At 38.8% G+C, this 15,853-nt stretch overlaps 1 protein-coding gene across 9 annotated transcripts in view; it reads right to left on the minus strand.

Annotated features, from left to right (window-relative positions):
* The window catches only part of GCFC2 (GC-rich sequence DNA-binding factor 2), a 76,918-nt gene extending 63,381 nt beyond the window's left edge, over positions 1–13,537 (minus strand). For 7 of the 9 annotated variants that reach the window (XR_011255660.1, XR_011255662.1, XR_011255664.1 and 4 more), the window contains exons 1-2: positions 13,029–13,363; positions 9,218–9,343 (exon numbers count right to left, since the gene is read on the minus strand). Coding sequence is in view for 3 of the 9 variants with exons in the window: in XM_069583218.1 (XP_069439319.1) it covers positions 9,218–9,343; positions 13,029–13,299 (397 nt within the window). In the remaining 6 variants the exon portion in view is untranslated. Of the gene's footprint in view, positions 1–9,217; positions 9,344–13,028 lie in introns of all 9 variants that reach the window. The other 2 variants (XM_069583216.1, XM_069583217.1) reach the window with 2 other exon arrangements.
* Between the last annotated feature and the right edge of the window lie 2,316 nt (positions 13,538–15,853).

Genomic DNA, 15,853 nt, shown 5'->3' on the forward strand with positions numbered 1-15,853 from the left:
ATTCAGTATTACTAAACCTACCCTAAAAGAAATATTGAAAGGTCTCTAAATAAGAAAGAAACAAGAATCTACAGGAAAGGGAAAATCACAATGGGATGCCCAATATATAAGGGGATTGAAAATCACTTAAATAATCTATGTACTTCATAGATTAAAAAAAATTCTTGTAAAAGCAATTATAACTATAATGAATAGCAAAAGAATAAGCATGAAGATATAAAATATGAGATCAAAATTTTAAATGTGGGGGAAGGAACTATAAAAATGTAAATTTTTTACAACATATTTGACTTGTATGCCTATCACTTTAAAGCAAGTTGATATAGCTATGGGTCAACATATCAATATTTGAACCCCACAGTAATCACAAGTTAAAAACATAGAATAGATTCATAAAAACCAAAAAAGGAAGGAACTCAAGCAAAATACTAAAGAAAACCATCACACTGCAAAAGGAAAAACAAAAAGAAGAATCAGAAAACAAGTACAAAAACAATTGGAAAACAAGGCTTAAGATGGCGACAAATACATGCTATCAGTAATTTTACTTTCAAAGTCAATGGACTGAATGCTCCAAATAAAGAGTGGCAGGCTGCATAAAAAACTCAAGAACCTACGATACACTATCTATCAGAGACTCACTTCAGCATGAAAAACTCACACAGATAGAAAATGAGGAGATGGAAAAAGATATGCAAATGGAAATGATGAGGAAAGTGGTAGTAGCAATACTCATACAAAGGGCACTATATAATAATAAAGAAATCAACACTAGAAGAGTATTTACACTCATTCACATATATATACCCAATCTAGGATCACTAAATATATAAAGCAAATACTATTAGGCTGGTACAAAAGTTAACTGAGCAGTTTTGGATCATGAATTTTAAATCATTATAACTGGGCTCAAACATATCTTTATTAAACAAAATAGGAACCTGTCTCAGTCAACACATTTTTGCCAATAAGTTTATTTATTCCTGTAGCATAGAAATCCATGCTTTGGGATTCAATAAGCTCTTGGAAAGCGTTTTCTGCCTCCTGCTGGTTGTGGAAGCATTTTTCCTGCAAAAAGTTGTTGAGATGCTTGAAGAAGTGGTCAGTTGATGAGAGGTCGGATGAATATGGCAGACGAGGCAAAATTTCGTAGCCCAATTCGTTCAACTTTTGAAGTGTCAGTTATGTGTTGTAGTCAAGTGTTTTCATGGAGAAGAACTGGGCCCATTCTGTTGACCAATGTCAGCTGCAGGCACTGCAACTTTTTAGTTCAGCTTACAATTTGCTGAGCATACTTCTCAGATGTAATGGTTTCGCTGGGACTCAGAAAGCCAGAGTGGTCAAACGGAGAGCAGACCACCAAACAGTGACCATGACCTTTTTTTGATGCAAGTTTGACTCTGGGAAGCGCTCTGGAGCTTCTTCTCAGTCCAACTACTGAGCTGGCCACTGCCAGTTTTTTTATGAAATCCACTTTATGTTGCACATCACAGTCTGAGAAATGGTTTGCTGTTGTTATGCAGAATAAGAGAAAATGACACTTCAAAACAAAGACTTCTTTGATTTTTAGTCAGCTCATGAGGCACCCACTTATTGAGCTTTTTTACCTTTTCAATTTGCTTCAAATGCCAAATGACTATAGAATGGTCGACACTGAGTCCTGCAACTTCCTGTGTAGCTGTTAAAAGGATCAGCTTCGATGACTGCTCTCAATTGGTCATTGTCAACTTCTAATGGCTGGGCACTACACTCCTCATCTTAAAGGCTCTTGTCTCCCTTGCAAAACTTCTTGAATCACCACTGCATTGTATGTTTGTTAGCAGTTCTTCAGCCAAATGCACTACTGATTTTGCAAGTTGCTTTATGACCCATTTTGAACTTGTTTAAAGGGAGAGGGAGAGGGTGGGATGATTTGGGAGAATGGCATTGAAACATGTATACTATCATGTAAGAAACAAAGTGCCAGTCTGTGTTCGATACAGGATACAGGATGCTTGGGGCTGGTGCATGGGGGATGATCCAGAGAGATGATATGGGGTGGGAGGTGGGAGGGGGATTCAGGATTGGGAGCTTGTATACACCCGTGGTGGATTCATGTCAATGTATGGCAAAACCAATACAGTATTATAAAGTAAAATAAAGTAAAAATTTTAAAAAAATCACTCAAATTTGTTTTTTGTCTATAAGCATCATTTCTATAGTCTAAAATAAATATAAACAGCAAGCAGTAAATCATTAGCAAAAGAACACAAAGCAAGAAATGTGCAATAAAATGATGTGTAACATAACCACATTTATTTCAGAATGTATTCCAATATCAAATGGCCAAGTTCAACAATGTAAAAACCACAGTTACTTTTCTGCCAACCTAGTAACAGATGTAAAGTCACAAACTGACAGGAATACATAACAGTAAGAGACTTTAATACTCCACTGACAGCAATGGACAAGCCAGTAAGGTGACAGATGAACTAAAAGAAAAGAATTCACATCAAAAAAAAAATCTCTAGGGAAAAAAAGTAGAAATCAACCACAGAAAGAAAAAATGGGAAAAGATCAAACACAAGGAGACTCAACCACATGCTACTAAAAATCCAACGGGTCAACAATGAACTAAAAGTCAAAAATACCTCAAAACAAATGACAATGAAAACACAACCATAGGAAATTTATTGGATACAGCAAAAGTAGTTCAGGGTGGGGGGTAGTGGTGCGGAGTTCATAGTGATGTCGTCTTCCCTCAAGAAACAAGAAAAATCTCAAATAAACAATCTAACCTAACACCTGAAATAATTAGAAAAAGAAAAAACAAAACCCAAAGTCAGCAGATGGAGAAGGAAATGGCAACCTACTCCAGTGTTCTTGCCTGGAGAATCCCATGGACAGAGAGGAGCCTGGTGGGCTACAGTCCACAGTCACAAAGAGTCAGACATGACTTAGAGACTAAACTACAAAGTCAGCAGAAAAAAGGAAATAAGAAAGATTAGAGAGGATACAGATAAAACAGAGATCAAAAGAACAATAAAAAGATCAATAAAAACCAAGAGGTGCCTTTTTGAAAAGATAAACAAAATTGACAAACCTCTAGCCAGGTTCACCAAGAAGAGAGAGGAACCAAATCAACAACATAAGAAATGAAAGTGGAGAAATAACACTGATACCACAGAAATACAAAAAAATCATAACAGAATACTAGGAACAATTATATGCCAACAAATTCGACAACCAAGAAGGAATGAACAAATTTCTAAAACATTACAGCCTGCCAAAACTGAATAAAAAAGATACAGATGTTTTGAACAGACCAATCACTAGAAGTGAAACAGAATCAGTAATTAAAAAAAAAAACTCCATATAAACGAAAACCCAGGACCTGACAGCTTTATTAGGAAATTCTACCAAACATACAATGAGGAACTTAAACTTATCCTTCTCAAACTCTTCCTAAAGACTGAAGAGAAGGGAACACTCCCAAATTCATTCTATGAAGGCCACCATCACCCTGATACCAAAACCAGACAAAGACACAACCAAAAAAAAAAAAAAAATGAAAATTATAGTGCAACATCTTGGATAAATATAGATACAAAAGTCCTCAGCAAAATATTAGCAAATCAAACCCAACAATACATAAAAAAGATTATGCACCATGATCAGGCTGGATTCATCCTAGAGTGACAAGGATAGTTCAATATGTGCAATAAATTAGTGTCATACACAACATTGACAAAAGGAAAGTAAAAAATCACATGATTATCTCAAAAGATGCAAAAAAAGCATTCGACAAACTTCAGTATCCTTTCATGATAAAAAACTCTCACCAAAGTGTATATGGAGGGAATGTATCACAATATAATAAAATTATTTATGACAAACCCATACTCTACAATATACTCAACGATGAAAAGAATGTCTTTTCACTAAGTTCTGAATAAGAAAAGGATGTCCATTCTTACTATCTTTTTTTTTTCTTAGTCAGTACACATCCAGAATTTATTCTAATACATTGTGAAGGACTTGGGTCAAAGGAGAAAAACATATTACCATCTCATAATCCTGCATATTGAAAGAAATGTAATAATTCTACACAACAGTGCTCTGTGTACTTGCCTGACTCCAAAGACCAAGCTTTTACATTCTATCATCTTGCCTCTAGTAAGCAATGCAAAACCACCGCTGAAGGTGGTGACTACGAATATATGTTCTATAGTTCTTGCTCAAATGCTTTGTCATGTCTGACTCCTTGTGACCTATGGACTATAGCTTGGCAGGCTCTTCTGTCCATGAGAGTCTCCCAGCAAGAAAACTAGAGTGGAGTGCCATTTCCTTCTTCAGGGGATCTCCCCAACCCAGGAAGGGAACCTGTGTCTCTTACATCTCCAGCACTGGTAGGTGGATTCTTTACCACTAGCGCCACCTGGGAAGCCCTAAAGGAGAAAAATATCTCATAAAATAATCATAAGATTTAATCCTGTTTATATTTAAAGAAATGTAATAATGACTTGCCTCTTGAGAAACCTGTATGCAGGTCAGGAAACACTTAGAACTGGACATGGAACAACAGACTGGTTCCAAACAGGAAAAGGAGTAACGTCAAGGCTGTATATTGTCACCCTGCTTATTTAACTTATATGCAGAGCATATCATGAGAAACGCTGGACTGGAAGAAACACAAGCTGGAATCAAGATTGCCGGGAGAAATATCAATAACCTCAGATAGGCAGATGGCACCACCCTTATGGCAGAAAGTGAAGAGGAACTCAAAAGCCTCTTGATGAAAGTAAAAGAGGAGAGTGAAAAAGTTGGCTTAAAGCTCAACATTCAGAAACCGAAGATCATGGCATCTGGTCCCATCACTTCATGGCAAATAGACGGGGAAACAGTGGAAATAGCATCAGACTTTATTTTTCTGGGCTCCAAAATCACTGCAGATGGTGATTGCAGCCATGAAATTAAAAGACGCTTACTCCTTGGAAGAAAAGCTATGACCAACCTAGACAACATATTGAAAAGCAGAGACATTACTTTGCCAACAAAGGTCCATCTAGTCACAGCTATGTTTTTTCCAGTAGTCATGTATGGATGTGAGAGTTGGACTGTGAAGAAGGCTGAGCACCGAAGAATTGATGCGTTTGAACTGTGGTATTGGAGAAGACTCTTGAGAGTCCCTTGGACTGTAAGGAGATCCAACCGGTCCATTCTGAAGGAGATCAGCCCTGGGATTTCTTTGGAAGGAATGATGCTAAAGCTGAAACTCCAGTACTTTGGCCACCTCATGCGAAGAGTTGACTCATTGGAAAAGACTTTCATGCTGGGAGCGATTGGGCGCAGGAGGAGAAGGGGACAACAGAGGATGAGATGGTTGGATGGCATCATTGACTCGATGGACATGAGTTTGAGTGAACTCCGGGAGCTGGTGATGGACAGGGAGGCCTGGCGTGCTGCGATTCATGGGGTCGCAAAGAGTCAGACACGAATGAGTGACTGAACTGAACTGAACTGAATAATTCTACACAGCAGTGCTATGTGTACTTGGTTTTTCTTTAAGGAATGAAACCTAAGAATTGTGCTTCTTATGTATTTATTATTTTATATAGGAGTATGGGCTTCCCAGGTGGCTCAGATGGTGTAGAATCTGCCTGCAAGGTGGGAGACCTGGGTTCCATCCCTGGGTCAGGAAGATGCCCTGGAGAAGGGAATGGCAATGCACTCCAGTATTCTTGCCTAGAGAATCCCATGGACAGATGAGCCTGGTGGGCTACAGTACATGGAGTCACAAAGAGTCGGATATGACAGAGCTACTAACACTTTCACATAGGAGTACAGTTCATTAACAATGTTGTTAGTGTCAGATATACAGTGAAGTGATTCAGCTATACATATACATGTAGCTATTCTTTTTCAAATTCTTTTCCCATTTGGTTATTACAGAGTATTGAGCAGAGTTCCCTGTGCTATTCAGTAGGTCCTCATTGATTATCTGTTTTAAATATAGCAGTGTATACACATCAGTCCCAAACTTTCAATCTATGCCTACCCCCCCTTACCCTTCTCCCCTGATATCCATAAGTTCATTCTCTGAGTTTGAGAGTCTGTTTCTGTTTTGTAAGTAGCTCATTTGAATCACTTTTTAGTTCTGCATATAAGCAATATCATATGATATTTGTGAGATTTATTAAAACCAAGAAATAACCATTTACAGCAAGCAGTATGGATGGACCTGGAGATCATACTAACTGAAGTAAGTTACGCAGAGAAAGACAAATAGCCCACCATTTCTATTCAACATAGTTTTGGCAGTCCTAGTCACAGTAATCAGACAAGAAAAAGAAATGAAACATATCCAAATTGGAACTGAAGCAATGAAGTTATCATTTTGCATAGGTGACATGATACTCTATATGGAAAACCCAACACATTCAACATAAAAACCATCAGAATAAATAAATTCAGTAAGATAGCCAGGCTACAAGATTAATATACATAAATCTGTTGTATTTCTTTACTCTAACAATGAAATATCAGAGGGAAAAAGTAAACAAACCCATTTAAAATCATATAAAAAAAATCCTAGGGAAAAAACCTAACTAAGGAGGTAAAAGACCAAAGCCCCCCTACCTAAATGCTAAGAACAATAAAATATTGATAAAGGAAATTGAAGATGATTCAAAGAAAGGGAAAGATGTCACATGCTCTTGAACTGGAAGAATTAATGTTATTAAAATGGTGATATTATCCAGGACAATCTTCAAATTTGATGCAATCTCTTATCAAATTACCAATGACGTTTTTCATAGAACTAGAACAAATAATCCTAAAATTTATAAGGAACCACAAAAGAACTGCCAAAGCAATCCTGAGGATAAAGAAGAAAGCTGGAAACACAATTCTCCCAGACTTCAGATAATACTACAGAGCTACAGTAGAAATAAAACCACACAGCTACTGTCAATTAATCTTGACAAAGGAGGCAAGAACAGAACAACAAAAAAAAAGACTCACAGACGTAGGAAAAAAACATATATTTACCAGAGGGGAAAGGGTGTCAGGGAGAAATAAATTACGAGTATGAGATTGAACAAACTACTATATATAAAATAGATAAGCAATAAAGACTTACTGTACAGCACAGGGAACTATATGCAATATCTTAAAATAACTTAAATGCAAAAATAATCTGAAAAAATATATATATAACTCAATCAGTTTGCTGTACACCTGAAACTAATACTGTAAGTCAACTGTACTTCTATTTAAAAAAACAGAGGTTAATACTATGCCCCATTGGTAAGCAGTCTCTGCAACAATGAATATCTCAAGGCAGACATTCCAGTACGGGATCATTCTAATAGATGTATCATCTGAACAACAACAACAACAAAAATAAACGCACTGTATCTTCTATATACTTCCTTAAACTTATCTCATTTCTTCTTTCCTCTCCAGAATAAAAGAAAAAATAAAATGTTCCTTACAAGACAAGTTTTCATCTTGCAATAACACCTTAGGGACTACGATAATCAAAAATTATCCAATACATTTCCAAACTCTGCCTTCTCTCCTTAGGTTCCCAGTGCTACCAACACTTTACAAGTACTACCTTACCCTGTCTAATCATGCCATAGCAGCATGTTAAATACAGTAACCACCAGCCACGTGTGATTATTTAAGCAAACTAAAAACCGAGTTCCTTAGTCACACTAGCCACATTCCAAGAATTTTACTGCCATGTGTAGCTAGTGGATAATGTACTGGATGGTGAAGATACAGGACCTTCATAGAAAGTTTTACTGGACAGCACCGTATCTAGAGTCTGGACAAAACTTTACTTGTTTACTAGACTTCAATTCTTAATACTGGCTTCATCACTAAGTACTTATGTAGCTTAATGAACTTGTTTAAGAAAAAAAATTACAAGAACTTCTGGTTATTGTTATTTCATATGTTAATAAAGCACTTGCTACTATATTATAAATCTTTAAAAATATGTACTAATAATTATACTTCAAATTAACTTGTTTTCTTTATAAAGCTATACATTTTGTTTTGCTCAGAAGGGGTCTTAGGCTTTATGAGACTGAAGACAGTCCACAGCACAAGAGAAGTTAAGAACCTTGAATTAGAGTAGGCCAAGGAAATATTTCCGGCTTTTTGGGCCATAAGGTCTGTTATGACTTCTCAGCTCTGCCATTGTAGTGCAAAAGCATCCACAGAAAATACATAATTGAATGAGCATGGCTTTAATAAAACTTTATTCACAAAAGCAGATAGTGGGCCAGATTTGGCAAACAGGTGGTAATTTGTCAACCCTTGAATTATCTAAGACACAAAAATGGTCATGTCATCTATTTGCATAAAGTTTTCAGTAGTTTCCTCAAAACCCTGGATTATCTGACTTCAATCTGTATCTTACTTTCTTTTTCTTCTTCTTTCTTAAAACTTAACCAAGAATTTTCAGCCCAACAACTACTTTTTAGCTCTCTGCACATTACTCTGGTTATCTTCCCTAGGTTTTTATATAATGTGCATCCTGTACCTGAAACATCCTCATACACAAATTCTTACCATCTTTCAGACACTGAAAGATGGCATGAACCACTCAGTAGAGCACAATGGTTAAGAATTCAGGCTCTGAGGCAGCCAGGGCCCAGAGTAGTTCAATATCCTTTTAGACTAACTCAGCTATTTAAAAGCAGAGTGAGGAGTGGAACTCAGCTCTCTATCATTAATTTTTTCAGCATTTATAGATCATTAACTATGCTCAGGTAAACATTATGCTGAACCTGAGATGTATAAAGGCAAGACCCCTTCTCTAGCCCCAGTCAAACTGCTCAGCTAATGCCACATGGAACACAGTTTAATCTCTGTTAAGCTCTGCCCAAATTCTTGACCCACAAAATTGTGGGACATAATAAGAAAACTGCTATTATAAAATAAAATAAGTAAATAAACCCGAAACAAAACAAAACAAAAAGGACATAGGCTCTGCAGCAGATTCCCCGGGTTGGAATCCTAGTGCTGCCTATTATAAGCCCATCTGACCTTGGGCATGTTATGTAATGGAAGTGACAGCCAATTTTGGTCCCTTGACAATAATTAGAAATAACTTACTTGCCCCATACTTCACTAGAGTTTTATCAAAAACAAGAATCACTGGTATAGAAAAATACTAATATTAGAAATAAAATTCTTAACCAAAATTACAAATATTACTGACCTACTGATGAAAACTCGTCCTCCAGAGTCCTAGAGCTGTTGGGAGATGAACTCTGATCATCTTTACTTTCTGAAGAATGGTGTGCTCCATCCTCTTCTTCGGCTGAAAGATCAACCATTCTGGATTCTAACAGGACATTTTTTGAATATAACATGAAAGATTCAGGATATTGGAATCAATAAATGAAATTCTACACAACACATAGTGTATGTAAAATATGGTGTTTTAATTTTATTCCACATATTTAAAGTAGACATGCAGACCTTTCTTTAACTTCCTTTCTTTCTGAAATGAACAGTCTAATAAATATGCAACAATATATCCTATTTGCATTATCTACTTAACTAGTGAAATACTTAACTAGTGATATAACATGAAATACATACTATTAAAGAATGCAACAAAAAGAGGGAAGGGAAAAAACAAAAAGAGAAAAAAGTAAATGACCAAAAAAAGAAGGAATATTTAAAAGAGAAAAGACGAACAGTGGTAGTAAATAAGCAGATAAAGAAAAGAACACTTAATGTATACTTGCTATGTGCTAGGCATACTGAAGTCTGTTTTACAAAATATATTTCATTTAGTTCTCACAATTCAATAAAGTAAATGCTATTACTGATGAGGACACCAGGGACTGGAATGGCTAAATAACATGCCCAGTATCACAAAGTTACTAAATGGAGAAATCCAACTCTTGGATTCAGGCTGGTGGTAAGAAGTATTATAATGGGCACTGCAGTCTCAAACTAAATCATGGATCTATTTCCACTGTGTGATTCTGGAAAGGACACAGTCAATTAATCAATAAACAAAGATAGTATTAAAAGAGAACACCCCATAGAAGTGTTATCAGGACTGAATGAGCAAAACGTAAAGGAACTCATGGTATTATTGACAAAAAAGGACTTGTTGGTTCACAATTATTTTGTAATATTTGTGAATAACCTTAAGATTTAAGATTGCATAATAACTACTCTATCTTAAAAATGCTCTTTAAGGATTTCCCTGGCAGCCCAGTGGCTAAGACTGAGCCTTCCAATGAAGGGAGTGCAGGTTTGAACCCTGCTTAGGGAACGAAGATGCTACCAATCATGCATGGGTAAAAGATTCACTCAGAGCGCAAAACACATGGATGGATTTTAATCTAATTGAGCATAACAAAATGATATGGTTTCAGCTCCCACGTATCATGCAGAAATTGGCACTTGCCTCCTGTCTATACAAGGATTAAATCACAAACTGCTATAGTCACTAATCTTCAACACATCCTGAAAGGAGTTCAGGGTAGAGATCAGGAATGAGGAACTCTGTGCTTTGGAAAAATTGGCAGAACAGGCCTTCAGACAGGTATTTTCAGGAGATTTTATGAGCCCAGTTCTTGCATCCCCTCACATCTAGAAAAGCACTAAAATCATTATTGGTGACATTTGCTCCTCATGACTAGCAGCAAGCTTCTAATAAAGTGTGTTTCTGACTGCCCAACTCCTCTTCACTAAAATCACATATAATACTGACCTCTTCCCTACATCTCTGGAGCAGTTTCTTAGAGCTATATGAAACGCTGTCTCTTGGACTACAGTTCTCATTTTGCCCCAAACAAAACTTAACTCACAACTCTCACACTGTGTGTTTTTTTCATTTGACATCCATTGCAAACTAACCTTTGAAAACCTATTACTTTTTGAGCTTCTTTGTAATACTAAAGTAGAATACTCTCAAAGAACTAAAAAGGCTATTAAATACTCTTAATCACCTATCTGTGGTTTTCTTCACACCTTCAAACAAAACAATATATTTCAACAGACTGAATGCAGAGACAGCTTTCAGAATTCAGCTGTTTTCTGATAAGCCAGACATTAAAGACATTTGCAAACTGAAAACAATGTCATTCTTACTATTTTTTGGAAAACAGTTGTTTTTCATAAAAATGTTTCTTACCCTTACATGTAATGAGTTAAATCTAAAAAAGAATAAAAATGCATCTTCATTTCTAATATGGTAAACCTTATAGGGGCTTCCTCTCTGGTGGCTCAGTAGTAAAGAATCCTCAGCCAAAGCAGGAAACTCAGGCTTGATCACTGGGTCAGGAAGATGCCCTGGAGAAGGAAATGGCACTCCAGTATTCTTGCCTGGAGAATCCCATGGACAGAGAAGCCTGAAAGGCTATAGTCCTTGGGATCACAAAAGAGTTAGACATGACCTAGCATCTGAACAACAATAAACATCATAGATACAATCCACAGAAACAAAGGTTCTTTGGGATCTTTAATTATTCTTAAAGAGTATAAAGGGTAAACTTTAAGACCAAAGGGATAAGAACAAAACGTTTGAGAACCAAAGTTTAATCAGATGACTTACATAAAGCACAAAAATATTAAAAAAAAAATCATGAACACTTCAGACAAACAGATGATTATGAACAATGACTAAGAAATCAACAAATCATTTGGACTAAAAATACTGGGGTGAAAATATTCCTACCTCATGACTATATAACCAAAAACTATATATATATATTTACAGATACTTTATTGAAATTATACCATCTTGAAAAAAAAAGTAACATATTTGTAACATAAGTTTGTTTTCTACATGGTATTTCATCCTGTGACAAACCAGAAATGTTGAATTATCATTCTACTGGTGACATTATCCACAGGTGACAAACTGGATATTCTACTCATATTAACAGGGCAGGGATTAACCTCAGTTCATCAAATCTGAGTGTTATGTATTCTGGAGTGCCATGGATTGAAGACAAAGTAGGTAAAAAGTGCCATTTACCTGGAGAAGCTGATTGCTTCTAGAGACTTTACAACTAAGTTCACGATGGAATATTTTTAGAAGTTCCTTTTAGACTGAAATATAATCTCAAATATTTTTATGCGTCTCTAAGTCAGAAGTTAATGTATTTATACTTCAAGACCCCACTTAAACAAGTTCCTTCCAAGTCTGTTTCTGTGTTTTTATTTCTTTCTCTAACTATATAGCTTTATTTCTAACTATATTATCAAACTCAATTCAAACTAGAACACATCTCATGTAAACAACTTTATGCTGCCTGAATCCTATTTTCAAGAAGGCAAAGGTACTTCAAAATTGCTGTATTGCATTTAACACTTTATTGGTAGTCTACAGCGTCACCAATCAGTGAAAGTCGCACAGTCGTGTCCCACTCTTTGCGACCCCATGACTATGCAGTCCATGGAATTCTCCAGGTCAGAATACTGGAGTGAGTAGCCTTTCCCTTCTTTCCAACCCAGGGATTTAACTCAGGTCTCCCGCATTGCGCACGGATTCTTTACCAGCTGAGCCACAAGGGAAGCCCAATCTACTGTTAGTGACACAGCGCTATGCGTATCTTTTCTTTAAATAACCGATTAAAAAAAAAAAGTCCAAAAGTCTGTCACCTAAGTTTTCCCAGCGTACCGGTTTGGTTAAGTGTTTTCGAGAAAAAGAATTGGGGACAGAAAGCACTTCCGCCTACCGAAAAGTATTAAGAATTTTTAAACTTTTGAGTGACAATTTAGGTTCTCCGTAAAGCATCAAGATTAACACTAAAGCGGTCACTGGTGAGGGTTCAGTTGACGATGCAAACACAAGCCCAAACCGCGCAGAGTTCTTTCTACGCCCCCAAGCGGCCCAACATGGACATGCAGGCAGCAGGCCAGCGTTCACAGACACGCACCTCCGCGATTCAGCGCCGCTGTAGTAGGCACCGCGTTACGGAAACCTTTAGACAGTCCCGCGGACTTCCACCTCACCCTCCCCACTCCCCGCTCCGGCCGCCCACTCTGCTGCCCAGCGTCACCTGGGACGTCCGAGGACCCGTCCAAGCGCGGAGCCGCTCTCGCGGCGTGCCGGGAACTAGCCCAGGCCCGGCCGCGGCGGCGGCCCCGGCCCCGGCGGCGCAGTTCAGACACCTCTGCGTGGCCTCTTCCACACGGCGGCCCTTCCACCGCAGGGTCCCGGGCCGCCTGCTCCCCCGTCGCCCCGGGTTCAGCAAACGTCTCCTGGGCGCCGTCGCTGTCACTGGAATCTGCTCGGCGCGGCCGGAACGTTCTTTTCGGCCTCTGAGCCATGGCCGAGGCCCCAGCGCCCCGCGCAGCTTCCTCTTCCCGCCGGCTAACCCCGCCCCTCTAGGGCAACTACCCAGGCAGACGCTCCTGCCTTTCCACTGCTTGCTTGCATGGGACCCGCCCAGCTGAGATGTCAGCTTCGCCCTTCGCATGCGTGCTTTGCTTCTCTCAATCTGCTCGAGAGTTGGGGTTCCAGGGATGAGGTATGGGGATGTAGAGCGTTCTCTTTGCTTTGCAAGGTGAGCTTGAGCAGATGGTCGCTGAGAAGTTCTCACAGACTCTGCCGTGGAGAGCAGCGCTCACAGGCTCCCTTGTACAAACGCTTTCGAGGAATCAGGCATTATGCCCACATCCTGGACTGGAACTGGATCTGCTCTTCTACTTTCTTTTTTTTTTTTTTTTTTTGATTTGTACATGTTTTTATTTTTGTTGTGGTATCTGCTGCTCTTCTACTTTCTAGGGAGAGTGAAGTCCTCTCTCCGAACAAGCATTAAAGGAGAAATGAAGCATTTTGTATCAATAAACAAGGATGTCACAGTAGTCAGTGATTCCAGCTCTCCAGAGCAATTGGGAAGAAAATAATACCTGTGATCCGGCTTTAGCTGCTCTTCAGTGAGTACTCAACATTCAGAAAACTAAGATCATAGCATCTGGTCCCATCACTTCATGGGAAATAGATGGGGAAACAGTGGCAGACTTTATTTTGGGGGGCTCCAAAATCACTGCAGATGGTAAGTGCAGCCATGAAATTAAAAGATGCTTGCTCCTTGGAATAAAGCTATGACCAACCTAGACAGCATATTAAAAAGCAGAGACATTACTTTACCAACAAAGGTCCATCTAGTCAAAGCTGTGGTTTTTCCAGTGGTCATGTATGGATGTGAGAGTTGGACTATGAAGAAAGCTGAGAGCCGAAGAATTGATGCTTCTGAACTGTGGTGTTGGAGAAGACTCTTGAGAGCCGCTTGGACTGCAAGGAGATCCAACCAGTTCATCCTAAAGGAAATCAATCCTGAATATTCATTGAAAGGACTAATGCTGAAGCTGAAACTCCAATACTTCGGCCACCTGATGCGAAGAACTGACTCATCTGAAAAGACCCTGATGCTGGGAAAGATTGAAGGCAGGAGGAGAAGGGGATGCCAGAGGATGGGATGGTTGGATGGTATGACCAATTTGATGGACATGAGTTTGAGCAAGCTCTGGTAGTTGATGATGGACAGGGAAGCCTGGTGTGCTGCAGTCCATGGGGTTGCAAAGAGTTGGACATGACAGAGATTGAACTGAAACTGAAACAGTGAGTACTGAGGGAAGCAGGGTACTGGCCGCCCGAGATAGCTGAGATGCATATGAAAGAAATTATTTCAGTGAGCCCAAACTCTTACATTTTCCCACACATAGAAAAACGCTAAATTCCTTGAGATATCTGGTTTTCTTTAATAAAATACTTTTGTGGTTAAGACTACCTGCCCTTTGTTGCATTCAGTTCAGTTCAGTTGCTCAGCCGTGTCCGACTCCTTGTGACCCCATGGACCGCAGCATGTCAGGCTTCCCTGTTCATCACCAACTCCCTCAGCTTGCTCAAACTCATGTCCATCGAGTCGGTGATGCCATCCAACCATCTCATCCTCTGACATCACTTTCTCCTCCTGCCTTCAATCTTTCCCAGCATTAGGGTATTTTCTAATAGGTTAGCTGTTCACATCAGGTGGCCAAAGCATTGGAACTTCAAGCATCAGTCCTTTCAATGAATATTCTGGACTGATTTCCTTGAGGATTGACTGGTTTGGTCTCCCTGCAGTCCAAGGGACTCTCAAGAGACTTCTCCAACACCACAGTTCAAAAGCATCAATTCTTCGGCACTCAGCTTTCTTTATGGTCCAACTCTCACATCCATACATGACTACTGGAAAAACCACAGCTTTCACTAGACAGACCTTTGTTAACAAAGTAATGTCTGTTTTTAATATGTTGTCTAGGTTTGTCATAGCTTTTCTTCCAAGGAGCAAGCGTCTTTTAATTTCATGGCTGCAGTCACCATCTGCAGTGATTTTAGAGCCCAAGAAAATAAAGTCTGTCACTGTTTCCATTGGTTCCCCATCTATTTGCCATGAAGTGATGGGACCAGATGCCATGCTCTTTGTTTTCTGAATGTTGAGTTTGTCAGCCTTTTCACTCTCCTCTTTCACTTTCATCAAGAGGCTCTTTAGTTCCTCTTCGCTTTCTACCATAAGGGTGGTGTCATCCGCATGTCTGAGGTTATTGATATTTCTCCCGGCAATCTTGATTCCAGCTTGTGCTTCATCCAGCCCAGCATTTCTCATGATGTACTCCAAGTACAAGTTAAGTAAGCAGGGTGACAATATATAGCCTTGATGTACTCCTTTCCCAATTTGGAACCAGTCTATTGTTGCATGTCAGTTTCTAACAGTTGCTTCTTGACCTGCATACAGATTTCTCAGGAGGCAGGTAAAGTGGTCTAGTATTCCCTTCTCTTTAAGAATTTTTCCACAGTTTGTGTGATCCACACAAAGGCTTTAACGTAGTCATTTAAGCA

The sequence above is a fragment of the Ovis canadensis genome, chromosome 3, assembly GCF_042477335.2.
Source record: "Ovis canadensis isolate MfBH-ARS-UI-01 breed Bighorn chromosome 3, ARS-UI_OviCan_v2, whole genome shotgun sequence".
Classification (NCBI taxonomy): Eukaryota; Metazoa; Chordata; class Mammalia; order Artiodactyla; family Bovidae; genus Ovis; species Ovis canadensis.